General features: G+C 36.9%; 1 protein-coding gene and 1 pseudogene across 1 annotated transcript; one reads left to right on the top strand and one right to left on the bottom strand.

Annotated features, from left to right (window-relative positions):
• Positions 1–343: 343 nt before the first annotated feature.
• LOC133069873 (cytochrome c oxidase subunit 7A2, mitochondrial-like) lies at positions 344–16,178 on the top strand (annotated as a pseudogene).
• A 727-nt stretch (positions 16,179–16,905) lies between these two features.
• LOC133070200 (cytoplasmic dynein 1 intermediate chain 2-like) lies at positions 16,906–19,006 on the bottom strand. The gene is given in 3 exon segments (XM_061162071.1): positions 16,906–17,235; positions 17,238–18,756; positions 18,759–19,006. Coding segments are annotated over 3 exon segments (1,836 nt in total). The 5' UTR covers positions 18,921–19,006; the 3' UTR covers positions 16,906–17,080.
• Positions 19,007–23,875: the final 4,869 nt, after the last annotated feature.

Below are 23,875 nucleotides of genomic sequence, written 5' to 3'. Positions count from 1 at the left end.
TTAACTCCTCTTCTGCTCTTTCTGTCTCTCTCAAGATTTTCATCCCAGTTATAACGTGATAGTCTTGATTTGGTGTTCGAAGGGGATAACACATCAATTGTAAGGCTTCTTGAGGTGTGGAACTTGGAAGAGCCATATTTGTAGTCAAAACCTGTCACAAAGTCCTTTCAAATTCAGTGGGATATAAAATAGATGCCACCTCTTAGTAATGAGAGAAGTAGCAAAGTCACATTGTAAGGGAACACGAAAGCATTTGTAGCCATCTTTTGAACAATGTGTCACATATTCTTTCACATGATGTCATTGAATTGGAGCAAGTATCTTTGTACTGTATCATCCAGTCATGGGGTATGAGCTGCTGCCAGCAATGGGATATAAACTTGGTAGAAGTAGCTTCTTCTGGCTAAAAGGAATTTCCACAGAGAGACTCAGCTTTGAGCTATCAGAAGCCAAAAGTTCCAGCAATCTGGGTAAGGAGAGTCTCAGCCCTAAGGTAGAGATTTAGGAATCACAATTCACTATACAGAAAACACTACGTATCCTGATTTGTACACTCTATACATATTTTACAGGCTCCCTAGGTGGCTCAGTGGATAAAGAATCCACCTGCAATGCAGGAGACACAGTCAGACGTGAGTTCGATTCCCAGGTAAGGAAGATCCCCTGAGGAGGGCATGGCAACCCACTCCAGTATAGTTGCCTGGAGAACTGTATGAACAGAGGAACCTGGAGGCCTAGAGTCCATAGGATCTCAAAGAGCTGGACATGACTGAAGGGACTTAGCATGCACACACACATATTTTCTAGGTTCAAGTATAACAACTCGGAGAAGGCAATGGCACCCCACTCCAGTACTCTTGCCTGGAAAATCCCATGGACGCAGGAGCCTGGTGGGCTGCAATCCATGGGGTCGCTAAGAGTCAGACAAGACTGAAAGGCTTCACTTTCACTTTTCACTTTCATGCATTGGAGGAGGAAATGGCAACCCATTCCAATGTTCTTGCCTGGAAAATCCCAGGGACTGGGGAGCCTAGTGGGATGCCGTCTATGGGGTTGCACAGAGTCGGACATGACTGAAGTGACTTAGCAGCAGCAGCAGCAGCATGATCACTACACTAATGAAAGAAGGATCAAACTCTTTTATGTTCTGACACACATGATATGCCATCTTACATATTTTGGAGTTTCTTGATCCACTACTTAAATCTACTTGCTATCTTGTCTATAGGCAAGACTTCAAGATCCAGGAAGCTATTCCTTTTTCTAAGAACCCTATTCACTTCTGTTTCCAGATAGAATGAAATCATTTATTCATAGCCCATCTATCATGGTACCACTGATCCTTACAAACCTGTATGTGTGCTTCCTTGGGTGTCCAATTATATTATAAACACGTGGAAAACTGTGTTGTTTTACTCATGTTTCTTGATCCTAAGGTTTAAGCACAGTGCTTGTTGTGATGTGCATACCCTGAGGAGGGTCCCATGATTCTTGCCACTTAGTATTTACGTCTGTGTGTAATTTTTTTCCCTAGAGTGTGGGCAGGACTTGTGATCTGCATCTAACAAAATATGACAGGATTGGTGATGTATCAACCCTGGGACTTTGTTATATGGCAAAAATGAAGTGATTTTGCACATATAATTAAGGCTGACTTTTTAATCAGTTGACTTTGAGTTAGTCAAAAGAGATAATTTCTTGGGTGAGCCTGGTGTAATTACATGAGATTATAAAAGAGAGTCTAGGGCTTTCCTGAAGTTAGTTACTTGAAGAAGCAGAAACTTTTGTTTGCCATTGCTGACTGAAGAAGCAAGCTGTCATGAATTGTATAGCCATAAGGAAATGCATTATGCCAGCAACCTGAGGGAGTTTAGGAATGAACCCTTCCCTGATTGAGTGTCCAGATAAGAGCACATTGATTTCAGCTTTGTGAGACCCTAAGTAGAGAACCGCCCCGACACACCCCTCTCTGCAAGTCAGGCCCAGATTCTTGATCCATGGGAGCTATGAGATACTAAATATACTTTGTTTTATGCCATTAAGTTTATGGTCATTTGTTATGCAGTAGTTTACGTGTAGGATAAATATATGTAATACATATATGCAATGAATTAATTTCAATGGACAGTACAATTTTCAATATAAAGATATTGATAGATCAATGAAAGATGAAAGATGGTGCAATTTATCAGCATCTTCAACCCCCAACCCTTTTCCCACATAAAACAATTGTGCCAAGAAAATTTTAGCGAACTCACTATAGACAAATTAGTGACAAAATTAGGATTTAAGCACAGTTTTATTAAGGATTAATTAAGCTCAGCCTATAATATCATATTCCCTCTCCATCTGAGAATACATGGAATTATTTTTAAAATAATAAAACCATGAAAAGTACTGTATTATCTCTTTTTTCAGAAGTTTCCATTGACTTGTTATTCATTAAGCAATAAATTTGAGTGATACTGAGAGCAAGGCAGGGAATGAATTACACTAAAATAAAAAAATATGTTAGGTCATAGTATCTTACTTCAGAGAAGCTGTAATTTAACTTGTGTAGGTAAGAATTCTTCCTTATGACTTGTATTCTATTTCCCTTTTATAGCCATCACTAAAGGGATTGTGAAAGATAATTTGGTTATATCTCTTCTACTAAAGGAATAGGTCATGAGTGCTCTAGGTCACTCTCGTTAAAAGTGCTTATCAGAAATGGCACATTGTGTATTATTACATCTTATGATGATTTCTACTGGTAGAAATGTAGTTTCCTTCCTTAAGAAAAAAAAATACTTGACAAAAAATACTTTTTTATTTTCTGAGCTTTTTCTTCATCTACTTTTTTCCCTTCCTTGCCCTTATAGCTTTCTCACTCCTCCTACATTATTTTTTTCTGATAGAATTAACAGGTAAATTTGTCATTCTAAATACCATTAAAATTACTGACATTTACCCTCTAATTTTGAAAATTTGATATAGAAGAATATGTAAAATTATAATTATGGTAGGACTGTAATGTAATATAATATATGTAATGCATGTAATTAAACATACATGTTTCTAAAATAATTTTCTTGCCTTCCTTTGTTTTATTAGCTCAAATAATCAGATAGTATTATCTGATTATTTGAACTACCCACTCTGTATTCCTGGGATTCCCTGGTGGCTCAGCTGGTAAGGAATTGGCCTGCAATGCTGGAGACCTGGGTTTGATTCCTGTGTTGGGAAGATACCCTGGAGAAGTGAAGTGTTCTGGGCTGGAGAATTCCATGGACTTTATAGTCCATGGCGTTGCAAAGAGTCAGACATGATTGAGTGACTTTCACTTTCACTTTTAATCAGATATTGCTATTAATCATAGCTCTTTTAAAAGAAATATTTTACTTATGCCAATAAAGTATATCAAAGATATAAATTTGATTTTCATAATAACAAGCACAAGGAGAAAGGGGTTATCAAACTGATTTAAAAGAATATGGTGGAAGTAAGAAAAATATTTGAAACAGTCATGGAACAACAGACTGGCATCAAATCAGGAAAGGAGTATATCAAGGTTGTATAGAGTCACCCTGCTTATTTAACTTATATGCAGAGTACATCATGTGAAATGCCCAGGCTGGATAAAGCACAAGCTGGAATTAAGATTGCCTGGAGAAATATCAATAACCTCAGGCACACAGATGACACCACCCTTATGGCAGAAAGTGAAGAAGAACTAGAAGCCTCTTGATGAAAGTGAAAGAGGAGAGTGAAAAAGTTGGCTTAAAACTCAACATTCAGAAAACTAAGATCATGGCAGCATCTGGTACCATCCCTTTATGGCAAATAGATGGGGAAACAATGAAAACAGTGACAGACTTAATTTTTTTGGTCTCCAAAATCCCTGCAGACTGTGACTGCAGCCATGAAATTACAAGACACTTGCTTCTTGGAAGAAAAGCTATGACCGATCTAGACAGCATGTTAAAAAGCAGAGACATTACTTTGCCAACAAAGGTCTGTCTAGTCAAAGCTATGGTTTTTCCATTTGTCATGTATGGATGTGAGAGTTGGACTGTAAATAAAACTGAGTGCTGAAGAACTGATGCTTTTGAACTGTGGTGTTGGAGGAGACTTTTGAGAGTCCCTTGGACTGCAAGGAGATCAAACCAGTCAATCCTAAAGAAAGTCAGTCCTGAATATTCATTGGAAGGACTGATGCTGAAACTGAAGCTCCAATACTTTGGTCATCTGATGCAAAGAACGGACTCATTGGAAAAGACCCTGAGGCTGGGAAAGATTGAAGGCAGGAGGAGAAGGGGATGACAGAGGATGAGATGGTTGGATGGCATCACTGACTCGATGGACATGAGTTTGAGCAAGCTTCAGGTGTTGGTGATGGACAGGGAAGCCTGGTATGACACTATCCATGGGGTTGCAAAGAGTCAGACATGACTGAGTGACTGAACTGAGGCCTATCTTTTCTATATATAGTGAAATAAATTGCCTTTTATTGGAAAAATATAAAATATTTCACTTTTTCAAAGAAACTATACTTAAAGAGAGATTCAACATCCTTTAGTCCTATAGCAGGTATTTAAAATATCACCTTCAAGATTATATTCTTGAATACTAGACAAGGTAAATAAATATACTGAAAATTATTAGTGCAATTGAATTCTAAACAAATTCCAATTAAGAAGCTTATTCCAAGAATTAATATTAATATGAGATGCATATAATGATAGCATTATGTACAGGATTAAAAAAAAAATAAGTGTTAGCTTTATTAAAGTGAGGAAAGGGAGCCAGCATAAACTTCACAGAAATAATGAGAAGGAAAATGTAAACAGATACTGTAAGTTTCAGCCCAGCGCTGTCTCCTATCTTCAGAAAACCCACACTCCAGCCATCCCACCCAGGAACAGACCAGAACAGATGTGGGAGCAATCTCACAGTGTTGACTGACACTTTTTCTGGTGGTTAGGCTTGGGTGAGGACAGTTCCGTTAAGGCAGATCATGAGAAATGATAGAATAGGCTTTTCTGTATCCATGACAGATATCCCTTCTTCAGGCATAAAGAACCTTCCTTTGAGGTGAGGAACTTGGAAAGAGACTTGAATTATGTCAATAAGTATAAACAACATAACTACAATAAAATATTTTTTGTCAGAGCTTGTTACCATGTAAACACAGCAGTGTGAGTGGACACTGCTTTACCTTTTTGTACAAAACCACTTTCCAGGTGAAATATGATATAAAAATTAACAAACAAGATTAGATATTTTCCTATCAGAATTGTTTATAATACATGAGGACTGTACATTTTATCTTTCATTTTTTAAAGTTTCTTAACAACATCTGATTGGGAGAACAGTCTTCATAAAAAGAATTAACTGAGATATTTTTATTCTCTTGACTAGGAAATGGCAAATTACAACAGCATTATTTACCTTGTATTATTAGTTTCCATTCCATTAAGCAATACTATTTGTCACATTGAATTGAATTATATTCCTCAGTGAGTAGTGTTTTCAAATACATTCTTCATCCTCTTTGAACCAGAGACAGAAGCAGCAAGCTTCTCTTAAATTATGGCAATTAGTGTGAAAAAATATACCACTCCAAAACTGTTTTCTTCTCTATAATATTAACATTTGGATTAAAAATTATTAATATTTAGTCCCTTTTTGCACTAAATTATATGAGTCTACTTGTTATAATGCTCCATTTTAACATTTATCAAAATTATACATTTTACCAAAAATTATACTCCTTAGACACCTGATTGGTCTTTAAGTTGAATACGTGGGGTTAGTTGGGCTTCTATGGTGGTAAAGAACCTACCTGCCAATGCAGGAGATATAAGAGACATGGCTTCAATCACTGGGTGGGGAAGATCTTCTGGAGGAGGGCACGGCAACCCACTCCAGTATTCTTGCCTGGAGAATCCCATGCACAGAGGAGCCTGGAGGGCTACAGTTCATAGGGTCACAAAGAGTTGGACATGACCAAAGAAACTTAGCACAAACACATGTGTGACATGTGTGTGTGTGTGTGTGTGTGTGTGTGCTAACTGGCCTCAGACTTGTCTGAGTGCCATGCCCCTCCTCCAGAGGGTCTTCCCCACCCAGGGATCAAACCTGTGTCTCTTACTTCTCCTGCATTGGCAGGCGTGTTCTTTACCAGTACTGCTACCTTGTATAATTTCATGTGTACAACATATTAATTTGAAACACCTCTATATTGTAATATGATTGCCATTGCAGTGATAATTAGGACCAGTATCACATCACATAATTATAATTTCTTTTTAGTAGTTGGAAAAACTAATAGTCTTTTAGCAAGTTTGATGATTATAATACAATATCATCTATCTTTAATATACTGTGCATTAGCTCTCAAGGACTTATTTACTACTTGTTTGCTTGTTGCAAGTTTGTACCCTTAAATAACATCTGGTTGGTCTTAAAAAATATGGTAGAGTGTAGGGTCTCCTCTTTAAAATCACAACCAGTTGATTTAAAAATTTTTAGAAGTGTTAATATTATATAGACAATGTACTCGAAAGCTGTCAGTTTGAGGCCACGATGTTCTTCAAAGAAATTAAAGAGATCTCCTAAATATTTTCCAAATAGGTCAACCATAAAAACATCTGTAAATATATGATACAGGACTGCTGATGTTCCCATATGTTGAAAAATTTGTTGCTCAATAATTATCGGGAAAAATAATTTTTCAAGAATTATGTGTCAGATTTCAAAAATTTCTTATACACTTGAAACTGATTAGTAAACTAACATGTTAACTTTGCCTCCTCACTCATTCAGTGATCTTAAAGAAGTCTTTCAGTAATTAATTTGCTCCACATCTACAATGTTTCTAATATTGCTAGGGAAGCCAACTGGGCAATTGTGCAGTATTAGAGTGTAAGGCAGGACAATATAACATTTTCTCTTGCATTGAGAGAAAATGTTCTGAAAAAAAATGTTTATATATAGCCATTGATACAACTTAATTATTAACTCTTTGGAAACCATTGGTGTTTACATTGGAAGAAGGATTTTCCTTTTCCTCTATTTCCATCATCCATAGGAAAAGCAAGCTATTTCTTTAAGTATATAAAATAAATTTCCCAATTCCAGAATAAGCACACAGTGTGACTGTTTCCTCTTCTGCTACCCATTATGTAACCCATCCCTCCCATCTCAAGTGTCTTGTCTTTTGTTGTCTTTTTACTCTCCCAAATCTGTCAATTCCCCCATTGTAGCACGATATGGAAGTATCATTATATAAACATTTCCCCTCATTAGTTTTCATTTTTGGATTTCCCTGGTGGCTCAGAGGGTAAAGCGTTTGCCTGCAATGAAGAAGACCTGGGTTAGATCCCTGGATGTAATCAGGGGGTCAGGAAGATCCCCTGGAAAAGGAAATGGCAACCCATTCCAGTACTCTTGCCTGGAAAATCCCACAGACGGAGGAGCCTGGTAGGCTACAAGTCCATGGGATCGTAAAGAGCTTTATCAAAGCAGAATGCATATATTTTAAAACTATGTAAGCCAGCTTAGTGATGAGAATTTAATGAGGTATATGTCAGTATTATTGAATTTATTGAGAAAACAGTAACTTCTTTCTATGGTGCATTTTACGTGATGTCATAACCTTATAATAAGTGTATGAAGATTTTGCCAATAGAACAGCAGAAAATGCAACAAGGATTGATCTAATGATAAAAATATTTCCACTAGGGATCTAAGGGTAGAATTATACCAAATGATTCTCATTGGTATTTTATTTCAGCAAATATTTGCACTTTGTTGATGCAAAACCATTGACCTTTTACAGTAGATACAAGATAATTATTATGAGGTACATAATATTTGGGTTACATTTTGCTTTTGAAAGAGTAGTGATGTAATTGCTTCATAGGAAGGCTCATTACTGACATGACTCACATAGTAGAATGTTTTCTTAAGATAGGTAATTTCAATTATAGTTTTATAAATTTTCCACCTTTTTAATAGAATTATAATACAAAACCACTAGGTGATTTTTCTCATAGTACAACTTGCTTTATAATCTGTTTATAAAATTCTACAAAATTTATTTAAAAATATTTGGGTGACACATACTGATACCTTATTAACTTTCTCTTGCTAGAATTTACTTTTATATTTTTTTCTGAACACTGATTTTTATATTTAAGAACTATAAACTGTACAGATATCTCTTTTAACATAAGTAAAGCATGTTGACTATTCATTATTTTCCAGCTGTATTCTAGGCTCTTAATGTAGGTGAATAAGAAACTGTTGTATTTTTCTCAGACTTCTTTTAGCATTTGTCTTTATATCATATTAAGAACAAATTCACAGTGTATCAGTTCTGTTACAAGAAACATAAATACAACAAAAAATGTTTGTCTATGCAATTGCATCTTAAGTGGCTCTAGGGTACCTATGCACATAGCCACTGTGATTAACTGAAAATAAGAGCAGTCAGCTGAATAATTTTCAAAACTATCAGCCATGAATATAAGAAAGAACATGTTCTTTAGGGAATTCTTACTGATTTGGCAATATTTATTTAGTATCCAAGCCATATATATATGTATATACATATATATATATATATATATATATATATATATATATATATATAGTTCCCATACATAACAGGTTCAACCAGTCACTATTTTATGTTGTGATTGCACTCCTTTTCCAAATGTGTAGACTATGTGAAAATTGTGTTGTCTTAGTAAAGTTGTAGTGCTTACTGTGATAAAAATTATATCCTGTATGTATGTGTGTATATCTCTCTGCCTATATATCTACATTAAAAAAATGTGTCTATCCAACAGTATTTTCTGAAGCATCTCATCAAATTCATTTTAAATATAGTAACTAGTCTTCATGAATCAAGTAGCCATTTGTGCCGAGCAAATAGGAATGCATTTTAATATCATATTAATTTCATATTGAAATGTTTACTATCAATATATTTTCTCAACAAGTAATGAGTTACATGGTGGGGTAGGAGTGGGAAGCAAGCTGAAGATTTGACATTACTTGTTTAGGAGGCTATGAGAAGGGGAAGGAGCTAAGATGGCAGAGGAATAGGATGGGGAGACCACTTTCCCCCCTACAAATTCATCTAAAGAAGATTTGAACGCTGAGCAAACTTCACAAAACAACTTCTGACTGCTAGCAGAAGACATCAGTCACCCAGAAAAGCAGCCCATCATCTTTGAAAGGAGGTAGGACAAAATATAAAAGATAAAAAGAGAGACAAAAGAACTAGAGATGGAGACCCATCCCAGGAAGGGAGTCATAATAGAGGAAGTTTCCAAACACCAGGAAACCCTCTCACTGGAGGGCCTGGGGGAAGTTTTCAAATCTCGGACGGCAACCTGACTGGGAGGAAAAATAAATAAAACCCACAGATTACATGCCTAAAAGGAACTCCCAGCAGAAAAGTATCCCAGACACCCACATCCGCCACCAGCAAGTGGGGGCGGAATGGAGAGGAGCCGGAGGCATTGCTTAGGGCAAGGACCGGGCCTTAGTGCCCTGAGGGCAATCGGAGGGAGCTAACGTGAGATAGCAACTTAAACTGCGGGATAGCAAGAGAGAGAGAAAATTAACCAGCCAAACACACTGCAGGCCCGTTCGCAGAACAAAGGAAGAACTGAGCGATCCCAGAGAAGAGCTAGCCGGCTGTGGACCGGCCCAGCCCCACTGGAGGCAGGAGGCAGGGGGGAAGGGAAAGGGGCAATCTTGGTCCCAGAGACGGCATCCCCTACCACACTGCAAACAGGCTTCCAGATTCTAACCAAAGACTTCCTGAGATTCTGGATGGTTGACATCCGCCGGGAGGGTCGCAGCTGGAGACCAGCTCCCGAGAATAGATACAAGGCACATGCACCGGACTGGTGCGGGTGGAAACTGAGGCTGGGACCGCGGAGGGGAGAAGGCGCACCCCACCCGGGGAGAGTGCGCCCATCAAGCTCCTGGCCGCCTGAGCTGCTCAGATGGGGAAGGCACAAAACGCAGGCCCAACAGAGTCCGTGCTTTTGTGGAGTACCCGAAAACTGGAACCGCATGCAACGCAGGGCCCGCTCCCTATAGAGCAGCTGGGAGCCTGAGCAATGTAGACAGGGAAAGCACACACCCGTGAGTGGGGGCAAACCCAGTGTGGCCGGAACACTGCAAGTGCTCCCCACACACGCCAGCGATATCTGTCTGCAGCGCCCCTCCCTCCCCGAAGCACGACTGAAAAAGCAAACCTAAAGAAGAGACCACCTCCACCCGCCTGTGTCAGGGTGGAAATTAGCCATTGAAGAGACCGGCAAACAGGAGCCAAATAAACAAAGGGAACTGCTTCAGAAGGGACCGGTGCAACAGATTGAAATCCCTGTAGATAAGACCGACTACACAGGAAGGGGCCTATAGATGAGAAATGTAAGCTGCAAGAGGAGCTATCTGAAACTGAACTGAACCCACACTGCCCGCAATAGCTCCAGAAAAATTCCTAGATATATTTTTACTTTTTTTTGGTTTGTTTGTTTTTTTAATTAAAAAAATGTTTTTTCTTTTCTTTTTTAAATTTTTTCTCTTTTATTTTCTTTTAAAATTCCCTATTACTCCTCTATTACTCCTTAACTTTCATTTTCATATATTTTTACTATTATTTTTAATTAAAAGATTTTTTTCTTTTTCTTTTTTTCTCTTATTTTCTTTTAAAGTCCTCTATTACTCCTTAATTTTCATTTTCATTTCACTATAACCATGCCAAAAAAAAAAAAAAAAAAGAGAGACCCTATTTTTGAACAGAACTTCATATATATTTCTTAAATTTTTTGTGTTTTTGTTTTTGTTTATAATATTGTATTTTTAAGAGCCTAACCTCTACTCTAGATTTTTAATCTTTGTTTTTCAGTATTTGATATCAATTTTGGACATTTAAGAATCCAATATTCAGTTCCCATTTTTACTCAGGAGTGTGTTGATTACTCTCTCCCACTTTTGACTCTCCGTTTTCTCCCTCAGATCACCTCTATTTCCTCCCTCCCCCTTCTCTTCCCAATCCAATTCTGTGAACCTCTGTGGGTGTCTGGGCTATGGAGAACACTTAGGGAACAGAGTACTGCGTAGATATGTCTCTCTCCTCTTGAGTCCCCCTTTTGCTCCTCCTGCTCATCTCTATCTCCCTCCTCCCTCTCCTCTTCTTCATGTAACTCTGTGAACCTCTCTGGGTGTTCCTCACGGTGGAGAATCTTTTCACCATTAACCTAGAAGTTTTATTATCAGTGCTGTATAGTTGGAGAAGTCTTGAGGCTACTGGAGGAATAAGACTGAAATCCAAAGGCAGGAGACTTAAGCCCAAAACCTGAGAACACCAGAAAACTCCTGACTACAGGGAACATTAAGTAATAAGAGATTATCCAAAAGCCTCCATACCTACACTGCAACCAACCACCACCCAAGAGCCAATAAGTTCCAGAGCAAGACATACGACACAAATTCTCCAGCAATGCAGGAACATAGCCCTAAGCGTCAACATGCAGGCTGCCCAAAGTCACACCTAACACATAGACCCATCTCAAAACTCACTACTGGACACTCCATTGCACTCCAGAGAGAAGAAATCCAGTTCCATGCACCAGAACACCGACGCAAGCTTCCCTAACCAGGAAACCTTGACAAGCCAATCGTCCAACCCCACCCACTGGGAGAAACCTCCACAATATAAAGGAACCACAGACCACCAGAATACAGAAAAGGCCATTCCACACACAGCAATCTAAACAAGATGAAAAGGCAGAGAAATACCCAGCAGGTAAAGGAACACGCAAAATGCCCACCAAGTCAAACAAAAGAGGAGGAGATAGGGAATCTACCTGAAAAAGAATTTAGAATAATGATAATAAAAATGACCCAAAATCTTGAAAACAAAATGGAGTTACAGATAAATAGCCTGGAGACAAAGACTGAGAAGATGAAAGAAATGTTTAATAAGGACCTAGAAGAAATAAAAAAGAGTCAATTAAAAATGAATAATGCAATAAATGAGATCAAAAACACTCTGGAGGGAACCAACAGTAGAATAACGGAGACAGAAGATAGGATAAGTGAGGTAGAAGATAAAATGGTGGGAATAAATGAAGCAGAGAGGAAAAAAGAAAAAAGAATCAAAAGAAATGAGGACAACCTCAGGGACCTCTGGGACAATGTGAAACGCCCCAACGTTCTAATCATAAGAGTCCCAGAAGAAGAAGACAAAAAGGAGGCTATGAGAAATACAATAGGGTGAAAAAATAGTCTGGATTTGTATAAACACCTAACAACCCACTGATTGCTTTACATCCCATTCTTTTTTAGCCTGTCAAAGTTCATCACCAACCTCATTGAAAACAAAGAGGTATTTTGCTAAACCTCTTTTCTAGTGACATGAACAGTGCTATAAAAATTTAATACTGTTTTAACAATTTTCTTTAACAGCCAACCACATTTAGGTTGTAAATAAGAATGCTTTCAAGTGCACTACAACAGTGGAAGATAATTTTCCTAAACACATTTTGTTTAATTGTAATTGTGTTCAAGAGCATAAGTTAAATGAAGAACTTGCTCCTTCCCTACTAAATAAGGATTATGTAATTTAGACCAGTGAATATATGTTTGTTGGGGTGGAGGGAGGGCATGGGTGCATCTTGATAATAAGTGGTAAAAATGGGATATTGCTTGAGAAATTATTATACATGCATCCAGTTGCCTGCTAATCAAGAGACTTATGAACATACCATTCATACAGATTTTGTTTCTAACTTTGATTGCAATTCCTGACTCTACAACCCCACCTCTTCCTTTCTCTCCATTTCTTTTAGCTCAGTTATCAATTTAACAATAATTCTGACATATGATCTGGAAACTCAATATAAAGATGATCCGAGGGGGTTCTGGATAAACATTGTCAAGAAAGGAAATTTGTTTCTTAATAGGCCAAATCTTTAGAACATGTTCTTTTTAAACTAGGTGGGGGAGAAAAATCCCCTTAGAAATTCCTAAATCAACTAGTGTTTGTGGATAAGTTGCAAGAACTAAATATTAAATAGGAAATCAATGTAATGTGGTGATAAAAAATATGGACTTTGGAATCAGATAAGTTTTGAGGATCTGTTTTTTTTGTTTGTTTTTTTTCTTTGCTAATAATAATTTAACATAAGTTCTGCTACTTTACCTCCCAAAACCTCAGTTCTGTTTCTATAAAATAGAAAGCCATTCCCTTGTTCAACAAACAATTATAAATATTAAATAGTCAAAGCATGGTAGAATCTACGTTAACCAATTTCTTTTTCATCCAAGAGATTACACAGTACAATCAACATTTGCTCATTGTTAGTGCCTTAGCCAATAGGCTAGTCTCTAGTAATTGCTTATAAATCTGCTCCCATCAGTCATTTTCCTCTCTTCTCAAATAGGTTTAGACTAATTGTACTAATTTTACTTTTGTTTATATTTTAAATAAATATATCTGTTATCTATAGTCATGATAATGTTGTATAACAGATAACTCAAAATATTAGTGGCATAAAATAATAAATCTTATTTGGCTCATGAATTTTGGGGGTTCATCTATAAGCTGGGGTGAGTTTTCTGGCTTAATATATGTGCTTACCATTTGCTTTTCAACCCATCTACTAATGCATTTGTTCAGATTTTTTAGTTGATTTTCATTTATTCTTGAAAGTTTTTATTGCTAAGAACATGTTCTTTATTCTTTTTATATAGCAACCCATTCTTATTTAATGTATTCTTTTTCTCTGAAAATATTATTGAAATATATTTTTAAAGTTTTCTTCTCTTTCCTCCAAATTAAAAAAAAAAAATTTGTTTAGTCTCAATGTTAATTTAGTGGCTTAAACTAGTACATAGCGATTTTTATCTATCTACTCTAGTTTAAGGGAGGATCAGTTAAAAGCTAATTGGAGGTTCACTATTCATGTTTGGGTTTGTTGACTGTGGGATTCACTGGAGTTGTTTGTGCATTAGGGAAAACTTTTTTTAGTATATTTAAGTCTTTTTTTCTTTTTGCATGGTGGTACTCCACCTGCACCCTCAATTCACAATACGATATTCTCTTATGTGATGTGGGTTCTATGTCTGGCTGTCATCATTCCAAAAACCATCATTCCCAAGATAAGAAGATGGGGATTCAATATTCAGAAAGTAAATTTCAATCAGAGCCCCTGTTTTCATTTTAGTACTTCTGCTTCAGCAGTGCCTTCTGTTCCTTGTGCTGCTTTATGATTTCTAGAAAGTAGACTTTCAATATTCTATCAGATTGAGATATAAAAACCAATCAGATTCTCAAAGTAAAGAAGATATATGGGGTTTTAGCTTCTTGAAAAGAAATTAAACATTCAGTTTTAGCCCCACTTATGCCCATTAGTTTGTCCTAAATACAACAGATTTCTGAACCTATTGGGGATGCAGTATAGTAAATCATTTATTTCGTTCACTGCTAACTTTGGATTCAGAACTTCTGGGTTAATCACCATTAGTTTTGTTTCCAATCTCTAAAGTGATTTTGTCTCTTCTGTTAGGTTTGTTTGTCAAAGAATGTAGAATACATGTAAATCCATGGCTGATTCATATCAATGTATGACAAAACCCACTGGAAAAAAAAATAATAATAATAATAAAAAAAATAAATAAAAAAAAAAGAAAAGTCACTTCCTGTCACTGGTAGGATTTGGTAGAAATAGAGATAAAAGTGTCTATTCAATCCACCACATTATTCAGAAAACTGACTCTGGCAAGGACAAGACACATGGCATTAAAGAAGAAATTCAAGAGCTTAAACTCTTAATATTATAACAATGTGCCTCAAAAAGGCATTTGGACTGCACCCATAAGCACTACAGAGCTGTTACAAAGTAAAATGAGAAAATTTGATCAATGCAAGAGATATACCTTCCACTGAAACTCTAATAATCAGATATATCTGTTAGTTTGTAAGATTTTCAAGAATCCTTGGTGAATGTAAATACTGTATAGGTCTTTTCATACTAAAATGAGTGTGTTCAATGTAGAGAAAAATCTTCAGGAACAAAGATTTAGTTCTATAGCACTTACATCACTGTCTTGAAAATGGAATTTATGAGGTACCAACTGTTGACTCTAATCTTTTTTTTCTGAAATGGAAGAGAGTATATTAATATCCTTGCCATATAAAATGTTCCCAAAAGTAGAGCAGAACCATCCCTGAATAAATTTACATGAATTTTGGATATTTTTTTATTCATTGTATTCAAACACATTCTGTGAATTAGATTTTGCATACATTTTTGAAATAACTTGATGTCTTGGTCAATATAAGTGCTTTGAAGATTTGCATTCTAGATTCTAAAATATTGTACAGGTAAATTTTCTAACCACAGAAAATAAAATGTGAATCTGGCTTTTAGTTGTTTGGCATTAAACAAAAATTATTTATTTATTTATTTTTCCTTATAGTTGCTTTCTCTGATTTTAAGACAGCATAACTCACTTGTCTAATCCCTAGATTACATGTGTCAGATATTCAAATTACACTTTTCCTTTCTATCTGTTATATTAACCAAAAGTATTTCAAGTAGAGATAGCATGCCACTTTCTTACTTTAATGTATGACAGGTTCTACACAGTTATAAATGACTATTTGTGAAAATAAAAGAAAAAAAAAATGTTGCTGAACAAAATTATTTCTACTTAATAAGTTAGACACAGTTGCAAATGCAGAGAGTCTTCATAAATGGAAAGCACATACCTTGTCATCAGCATTAATAACTCTGACATTAAGTTCTATTTAAATGGAATTGCAGGCTAGCCATGGTGATGTAGGGCGGGAGGGTTGGGAGCGGAGGTTGGAGAGTCACGACGTTAAACTCCTGGGAAGGAAGGGAGAGGGCGGCTTCGGAAGTCACCTTGGCTCTCCATCAGATTGCTAAGAGGACCATAAGTACTACTTCACGCAGGCAGTTTGAAAATAAGTTTCCAGAGAAACAAAAGCTGTTTCAGGAGGATAATGGAATCCAGTGCATCTAAAGGGTGGGATGGCTGGTGTCCTCCTGTATAGAGCCACCATGATTCTTACAGTTGGTGGAACAGCATATGCCATGTATGAACCGGCTGTGGCTTCATTTCCCAAGAAACAGGATTGACTTCAGTTTATCCTCCCAGCCATCAGTTGGTTCAATTCCATTCATCTCTCTGTGGACCAGTAATCTGATACACAACTGATTTCTTTGGGGAACAGTATTTATTGACTTGTACTAGCTGCCACCAATAAAGCAGTCTTTACCCATGAAAAAAAAAAAAAAATGAAATTGCAATCCAAGGATCCTAAATGTGATTTAGAAGCTAATAATGAAATAGTTTCTCTAGGATGCCTCTTTCTTTCTCTTGAAACAAAAAATGTAACATAAATATATTTTTATTTTACTTAACAGGTAAATGAATCAAATAATAACAGTTTTTGTTTATAAAAGAGAGAGACTTTAATAAAATTTTAATTGCAAGGAGTAAATCAAAATGAAAATTTGAAAAGTTAAAGCATATTTGTTTTTATTTATAGACAGTTATCACAAGAATTGTAAAGAAAAAGAGAATATCAGAATGGAACTCGATAGATGTTTTCATGCTATAGCTAAGAATAAACAATGTTCCTACATATTATGGTTAGTGAGCACATTATCAGTGTAACAGTGAATTGTGGTTATTTAAAAATATGTAGACCATAATCTGTGCTTTAGAAATAATTGTACATAGTGTTATAAGCTGAAAAGACTTCAAAAGAATACCAAATATACACCTGTGCATAAGAATTCAGAAAAGGCTGCATTCTGTAAAGTCAATCAGCTGTATTAAAAATGACACAAATTCAAAACAAGATGCACGTTATATAAAAAAGGACTTTGTAAGACTTGCTTGCTACATTAAATCCATAGTTTAATCCACAAAATTTCCTTTTAATTATCATTCAGACAGAAGCATGCAAATCGTTCTAGGATCTACTTCGAGTCTTCCCCAAATCCACTAAGGCTACACATTCTCTATTCAGGAGCTAAGCAGGTTTTCGGGTGGCTGCTTCCTCCTCTGCATCCGCTCGGTTTGCGTTAATTTCTGCAAGTGTTCGGCCAAACCGTGCCCATTCATCATTTCGGGGGACAGCAGTCTGCTCTCCCACATCATATGTAACAATCTGTCCTTCAGAATCACGGCAATCTCTCTTCCAGAATGGGTCCATCTTACACGATTAAGAGCAGGATTACCTTCCACAGAAATGCTTGCAGTTGGCACCTCTGTGTCATTATTGAGATTCCACAAATCCAGCCTACCCATGCCATCCACACAGGCAAACAGGGCTGGGTGAGTGGGGGACCACATAACATCATAAACATAGTCTGAATTATCTTCAAATGAGTACAAAGGCTTGTTATTTTTAGTTGTCCAAAGTTTTACTGTCCAGTCAAATGATGAAGTGACAAAAAGATGTGAGAAGTCCACTGCTCCAACAGCTGAATGACAATGAATGCCAGTAATTGGTGCTTGATGTCCCTCGAACATCTCACTGATTCCAGCTTTGCTGCCATGGCGACATGCTGTGTACACAGAACCTTCCTCACTTCCAACAACGAAGTTGTTGACATCTCCAACAGGGAAGGACATAGATGTCACAGCGACTGCCTTTGACTGTTTATGAACTAATTCCCTGCTATCCTGTGGATGGGAAAGCATGTCCAGACTCCACGAACAAATTTTTCCATCAGTAGAGATACTAATCAGATTGTGAGCATTCTGCGTTCCAACAACATTTACACAATACACAGGATGCGTGTGTGCTGCAGCTGACAGCGGAGTCCTCTGCACGGGAGTTCTTTTATTGCTACGGTTATCCCACAGCACAATCTGGCCTGAGTATGTACCACCTACAACCAGATTTGAATGAAATTTTGCAAACGTAGCAGACATAACGGCTGACTGGCAGTGAAACACATACTCTGGAGTAGTTTTTTTGTATTTCATATTCCATACAAGGGCCACACCGTCAGGCTCATGAGGAGCATCTTCGTTGTTGTTATAGGAAGCCACCAGTAATTCTGGATACTGAGATGATCAATCCAAACAACTAACAACCCGATGCTTTGACCAACGTTCGTCAAAAAATTGTCGATTTAATGACAGTTTAGCACCTGCTTGAATCTCTCCTTCTTTGTCTTCCAAATCTCTTCCACTATAGTCAAAGAAGATGTTAATCTGCTCTGAAAGAGCTCTTTCTACAATTCTTGTGGAATGGTCAAAGAAACTTAAAAATTCCTCAGAGTGCAAGATTTGCTGCTTTTCTTCTTCAGTCAGCTCATGAGGAGGAGCTTTCCTATCACTTTCTTCATCTTTCTTTAAAGTTTTCCCTTCCTCAGGTTCAATAGGTGGTTTAGGAGTCACCACATCATCATCTTCTTCTTCATCTTCTTTGGGTTGAGCCATAACTGGAGTCTGAGTTTCCTTTGTGTATGTTACAATTTCACGAGGAGGAAAGTCAACTTGTGCAATTTTAGCCATTCCAAGTTTAATAGGTCCTCGTCTAGATTCCACCGCGCCATCTCCAGAGTCCTGGCTCCCAGCTTCGCTTGGTGTGCTCACAGATTTGGAGGATGGAGACATAGGAGGAGGGACAATGGGGGATTCTGCAGTTAGATCCATGCTTTGAAGCAATACTTCAGCTTCTCTTCTTTTTTTTTTTTTTCAAGATCTGATTCTTCTTGCACAGGAGCAACCGCTTCCTTCTTCTGATCAGTTTCCTTTTTCTTTCTTTCTTCTTCTTTCCTCTTCTTTTCCTCTCTGATTTGAGCCAACTGCTGCTTCTTACATTCCAACTCTGCCTTTAATTCACTTTTGTCAGACATGTTTGCAACCTGAGTAAAGCAGTAGCCAAGAGATGAGACAAAGACTCCACCCAAGGACCCGAAGTGTTTCCCCTTTGCCGAAACTGGAAGACCATAACAGTTTTAAGAGCAATAAGTATTCTAAAACATGCTCTGTAAAAGTCATATAATCCATTGCAACTGCAAATATGAGCAGATTTTTCAAAAATTTTAGAGTATCAGTTCCACTGAATTTGTCCTTAAGATATAAACCAGTATGCATTTTACTTTTAATTGTATTTTTTTACTTTGCTGTCCCCAAATATTGCTAGGTATTACTCTAATGTTTTTTACCCAAGTACATACACAAAGATAGCACTTGTCCTCTAGAAAATTGCATATGATATACCTAGTTTCTAGTAACAATATAATTTTTAATAGTAAAAAGACTAAGGAGTATGTGCTTATAGGAAAACCAGACCACAAAAAAGTATGTGCTAAAAGGACTAATATTGCTAAAAAGAGCTTCATAAAATTTTAACAGCTGTTTTACCATAATTATTTAGGGTCAGCTAATCCTTTTCCTTCATGTAAATATAAAGCTGACATAATTTTTCTTTGTCACATTTAAATTATTTCTGTTTTTGTTATATCTCTGCTCTTTTATGAAATTATGTCCTTTCTATAACTGATTAAGATTTGAAGGATTCTTCTTGCATCAATTCATTTCATTTTCTTTTTCAAATTTCTGCATATCAAAAAACCATATTTCCTAACCTTCATAAAATTGGATTTACATTTAAATGTAGTTCATTCTGCAAACCTTAAATAAAGAATAGTTTTATCTTAGCTATAAATATGGAGCTACAGGATTATGACGACTTCATAAATTGAAGGGTTTAAATGAAAAGATATATAATTCTGCATAATACTAGCCATGTGCTCATTAGAGAAAGATTACTTTCAATATATGATTTACCAAAGTAAGCTCAATTAGTGTTCTAAACTGTCTCAGTGCCAAAAATCGGGGCGGGGTGGGGGTGGCAGGGAAGATGAAAAGAATATAGTCTTCCTGAATAGACTATATTTTATAGATGTCCAGAAAATGCTGAATATGTATTTTATAGAGAATGATAAATCTTGCACTCTTAATGCAAATTCCTTATATCAACTTTGGTTTTCTGTGTAAATGATTTAAAACAACATATTGCCCTGAGGTAAATTTAATTGACCTAATTCTACTTCCTTGCAACAAATTATATGAATTATGAATGATAATATTTATTTAATTTTGCATGGAAATTAAGTCACAGACAATGAATCTCAAAACAAGGATCAGCATGTTTCATACATCATGCATTTATTATGTTAATTTGATAATAAAAATGTTTGCAAGCAACTGGCAATACAAATAAGTAGAAAAATTCAAGAATAATAAACAATCCTAAAATTATTTTTGACAAAGCTTTCTTATTTTTCCTTAAATAGTATTTGTCTTGCAAAAGCTAAGTTTCCTTAGGTGCAAGAAAAGGATGAAAGTGAAATTCGCTCAGTTGTGTCCAACTCTTTGCGACCCCATGAACTATACAGTCCATGGAATTCTCCAGGCCAGAATACTGGAATGGGTAGCCATTCCCTTCTCCAGGGGATCTTCCTGACCCAGGGATTAAACCCAGGTCTCCTGCATTGACGAATTCTTTACCAGCTGAGCCACCAGGGAAGCCCAAGAATACTTGAGTGGGTAACCTCTCCCTTCTTTCTGACCCACGAATCAAGCCAGGGTCTCCTGCATTGCAGGTGGATTCTTCACCAGCTGAGGTACCAGGGAAATTATATTCATACAAATATTTTTATACATGGAATGTGTGATGAGGATCCTTTGAGACATTAGTGGGCAGGAAACTATCTTAGCAATTACACAGTTAAGTTTGTAGAATAATAAAGTGTCATTTAGGATCAATAATATTCAGTCTGACAGTAGCTCTGATTATTCAACAGTTTTAGTATTTCCTTCAGCTAGAAGGAAATCCATTGCTCACTAAACTTTTGACCCACCATCCTGGTGATTAGGTTACTTCTGCTTTGATTTATGTATATGTTAGGGCTTCCCTGATAGCTCAGTTGGTAAAGAATCCCCCTGCAATGCAGGAGACCCCGGTTTGATTCCTGGGTCGGGAAGATCCACTGGAGAAGGGATAGGCTACCCACTCCAGTATTCTTGGGCTTTCCTTGTGGCTCAGCTGGTAAAGAATCTGCCTGCAATGCAGGAGACCTGGGTTCGATCCCTGGGTTGGGAACACCCCCTGGAGAAGGGAAAGGCTATCACTCCAGTATTCTGGTCTGGAGAATTCCATGGACCATATAGTCTGTTGGACTGATTGAGGTCTATTGAAATACTGCATTCCAGTTCATCATCTCAATGCACACAGTTATATTTCTTTATCCCTGGTGTTGATTCAATACAAAGATCTCCACCTTAGAGTCTGTTTCCAAGGGAATTCAAATAAGATCATCAATAGTAGGTATGCTCTAAGGAGGCAAACTTTAGGGTAAGACACTGGACATGGATCACACCAGAAGGCTGATAATGAGGACATCATTACCACTTGTAGGTGGAACAATGATAGTCCTTATAATGTTGTACTTATTTATGTAAAATTATGGTGAGATAGTTGAGGCAGGAAATATATTCTTAGTTGTAATGTCCTAACTGAGAAATACAAATACTAATGACTAAGAAAAAGCATGATATTTTTAGGACAATCAATATCAATCAAAAAATAGTGAAAATTTGAAGATAATCATAAACTTAAGGTGAAGTGTGAAAACCACAGGGACTATATTATGAAAGAGTTGCAAAGTGTAGCTAATATGTTAAAAGCAATGATAAATATGTATGGAAATTGGTACTGAGAGTGCTGAACCAAAGGGAATAGAACTTGAAAGTTAGGATTAAATCATGCCCTCGATTATATAGTAATTTACCATTGAATCTGACAAATGTGCTACTTTCCACTCTTATGAAGGAGGGCCAGATGCATTTCACAGTCTCATGGGACAGAAAGCAATGCATATGTATCTTATTGATTCAGAACTGTTTAACTTTCTTGCCTTCTGTCATAGTGTAGTCTGAATGGATCTGGAAAATCTATAGAATCTACCAAACATTGCATTAGTCATTCTGTCAATGATAACTTGTTGATTGAAGTAGATTACTAAGAATGGACTAATACACTGGAGGTCTTGGCAAGACATATGTATATTCTAGAACACAGAAATTTAACAAAATTCAAAGCCTTACCATATCAGTGAATTTTTTAGGGACCCAGATATCTAAGTATGCTGGGGCATACTTTCTAAAAAATGAATCATTGCATCTTATATGTCATACTACTAAGAAAGAAGCACAATATCTTATAATTTTTTTACTCTGGAGGCAGCAGCATATTCTAAACTTGTAAACAATGATGGGCCATTTTTATCAAATAACGTTATTGTGGACTGAATTGTGTCTCTCCTTCCTTCTAAATTCATGTTAAAGTCCTTAACCCTTAAAGTGATGGCATTTGGAAATGGGACCTTTAGAAAACAATTAGGTTTAGATGAGGTCATGGGGCCCTCTTGTTGGGATTAGTTCCCTTATAACAGGAAGAGATACCAGAACTCTGTTTCTATCCTTATGTTCACAAAGAAGAGGTCATGTGAGCACATAAAGAGATGGTCCCCAGCTTCCAGAACTATGAGAAATAGATATCTATTATTTAAGCTACCAGTTTATGGAGTTTTGTTATAGTAGCTCAAGCAAGACAAACATAAAGGACTGTCAGATTTTAGCAGAATTCAGCATATGAAAGGACTCTGAGATCCAGGTGGCAATTCAGGCAGTGCTATCATTTGAACCATACAAGTCAAAAGACACTAGAGGTAAAATATGCTGTTAGAAAATACCATATATGCAGCTCAGGGCAACCTCAGTATGAAAATCACAACTTCAAACTCTAAACTAAATGAGCCAATTTTTTACCTATAGTGTATAACTGTACACAATACAAAAATAATTCTGATGTGCTATGGGTCTTGGGGAGACAGAAAGTCTGATATCCAGATATGCCATTTGACGCATCAAGTAGTCATATGATCAGAACTTCTTCATAATCCAGTTTCTTTCAAGCCAACAAGTCAGTTAGAGGTGGCCCACCATAAATCCATCACTGTGTGGAAGTGGTGCATTCAAGATCAGTCACAAGCAGAACCAAAGAATACAAAAAAACTGCATGACTAGGTAACCTCCCTATCATCCATTACTGTGACACTGTGGCTTCCTGCTCAGCTTGTGGACACAGGTCCTTATGACTAACTAATGGAGGAGGGAAAAGGCAAAGCTTGCTTAATAGAAGCTTTGCTTAATATGGGATGCCCACTAATAAAGGATGGTTGCTGTGCTAAAGCCAAAGTTTGTGTGGAAGGTAGAAGAACCCAAGGTAAGAATACAGTCTGATTCATGGGCATAGAAAATAGCTTTGTGAGTTGGTCAGTGGTTTAAAAAGACTAACAATCAGAGATAAGGAAAACCGGGAAAGAGTTTTAGATGGATTTAGAGATACGATCACAAGATAGGGAGACTTTTGAACCCTATATTAATGTTCACTAAATAGCATTCATCTAGAAATTCTCTATCCAAGTCCTACAGAGCGTTCTATCCAATGGCATAGGATCCAGAGTAATACTGCTTTGCACCAAAGGAACACACTATATTTAAAATAAAATTAAGTGAGGTTCTGGATACATATTGGAATCCACTGAATTAGTATCCAGGAAAGGACATGAAGACTGCATCTGATTCTCAAGTAGGAGGGGTCAGAGTTCAGTACCAGGGTCTATGTACTTGGGCTGTCAGGCTGTTCCACCACAGCAGCTTGTGGTCAGACAGATCTTTTTGCTATGCTTGAGTATCTGCAGTAAGCACATGTGATATTAGGACTCTCAGCCTACAATGC

The sequence above is a fragment of the Dama dama genome, chromosome 15 (assembly GCF_033118175.1).
Source record: "Dama dama isolate Ldn47 chromosome 15, ASM3311817v1, whole genome shotgun sequence".
Taxonomy (NCBI): domain Eukaryota; kingdom Metazoa; phylum Chordata; class Mammalia; order Artiodactyla; family Cervidae; genus Dama; species Dama dama.
The sequence above is the reverse complement of the archived record's forward strand: the minus strand, read 5'-3'. Positions and strand labels throughout refer to the sequence as shown.